Source organism: Dama dama, chromosome 1 (genome assembly GCF_033118175.1).
Source record: "Dama dama isolate Ldn47 chromosome 1, ASM3311817v1, whole genome shotgun sequence".
NCBI classification, from domain to species: domain Eukaryota; kingdom Metazoa; phylum Chordata; class Mammalia; order Artiodactyla; family Cervidae; genus Dama; species Dama dama.
This window is the reverse complement of record NC_083681.1, coordinates 47,624,795-47,626,399: the sequence shown is the minus strand read 5'-3', so window position 1 is coordinate 47,626,399 and position 1,605 is coordinate 47,624,795. Positions and strand designations below refer to the sequence as shown.

The window sequence follows — 1,605 nt, the reverse complement described above, 5'->3', positions numbered from 1 at the left end:
ATAAGAACTCTTAGAATTTACTCTTAACTGTCAAACATATTTATCATATTGCACATTACATCCCTAGTACTAATTATAACAGAAAGTTTGTACCTTTTGATTGCCTTCATCCAACCTCCCCCAGAATTATTTTTGTGTATCTTAATATTCCAACTTTTATTTCTACTTTGAAAATCTTGATTCTTTTTAAAATCCAGACTCAGTTGTTTCTGAATTGCCCTTTTCAGGTGCTCCACCAGGGGACCAGCATGACTGGCTGCAATGCTTCCCAGGGCCACCCCCCTTTCTTCCTTCTCCAAGGCATTCCTGGGATGGAGGACAAACACAAGTGGATCTCTCTTCCTTTCTCTTCCATGTACTTTGTCACCATCCTGGGGAACTGCACCATCCTCTTCACCATCTCCACAGAGCGCTCCCTGCATAAGCCCATGTTCCTGCTCCTTGGCATGCTGGCCCTCACGGACCTGGGCATGTCCACGACCACCATCCCCAAGGTGCTGTGCATCTTCTGGTTTGACCAGAGTGACATCAGCTTTGAGGGCTGCCTGGTCCAGCTGTTCTTCCTCCACTCCATCTCTGCCTTGCAGTCTGCCATCCTCATGTCCATGGCCTTTGACCGCTACGTGGCCATCTGTGAGCCCCTGCGCTATGCCACCATCCTTTCCAACAGCCGCATCGGGCTCATCGGCCTCGTGAGTTTAGTGAGAGCTGTCCTGCTCATTCTCCCCATGCCCATCCTCCTCCAGCAGATGCCCTTTCATGCCAGGCATGTCATCCCCACCACCTACTGTGAGCACATGGCCGTGGTGAAGATGGTGTGTGTGGACACCACAGTCAACAGGGTGTATGGTCTGGTGGTGGCCTTGTTGGTTGCTGGGGTAGACATCTCAGCTATTGCCTCATCTTATGTGCTGATCATCCGGGCTGTGATGCGGCTCTCTTCTCAGGAAGCCCACCAGAAAGCAGTAAATACCTGTACCACACACATCTGTGTCATGCTTATCTCTTACACTCCCTCACTGTTTTCTTTTCTCACTCATCGCTTTGGCCAGGGAATCCCACCTCATGTGCACACCATTCTTGGCAGCCTCTACTTCCTTGTACCTCCAATGCTTAATCCTATTATTTATGCAGTGAAAACCAAAGAGTTTCGGGACAAATTGACAAAATATGGGTGCTGGAAGAAGAAGCTTGTAAACATTATCCATAATCAGAAACCTCCCTGATTATTAGAGCTGGTGGGTATGAGAAAAAAAAAAAGGAGATGCTGTTCCTGGAGGAATTGGCTCATGGGAAAAATATGTATACTTGCAGATTAGCAACCAAAATCATTGGATAGATGGGCTAAGACATAGGAGACCCACCTTGTTCACAGGAATTTAAAAGCAAGGCAGTTATCCTCTGTTAAATAAAAATAATGACATATTCTTCCATAACAGACATACATGTTGGGCAAGTTATATGTGGTCATACATGTAAGAACAAGCACTTGGAACAATAACATACTGTACATATAAAGTAGGGTGATATGTTTCCATAAGAACATAAGAGCAAATAATAACTTACTCACCACTTTGTCACTTCAAGGCTAAGGTGTAACGTACC

The 1,605-nt window shown here is 45.7% G+C and overlaps 1 protein-coding gene across 1 annotated transcript; it reads left to right on the top strand.

Annotated features, from left to right (window-relative positions):
* The first annotated feature begins 248 nt into the window (after positions 1 to 248).
* LOC133053633 (olfactory receptor 52E4-like) lies at positions 249 to 1,226 on the top strand. Its single transcript, XM_061138299.1, has one exon. It carries the CDS (start codon positions 249 to 251, stop codon positions 1,224 to 1,226), a length of 978 nt encoding a protein of 325 aa, XP_060994282.1.
* The last annotated feature ends 379 nt before the right edge of the window (positions 1,227 to 1,605 follow it).

Excerpts from the sequence above, each read along its gene's own strand:
- LOC133053633 (XM_061138299.1), top strand. The coding sequence starts at position 249 with ATGACTGGCTGCAATGCTTCCCAGGGCCACCCCCCTTTCTTCCTTCTC.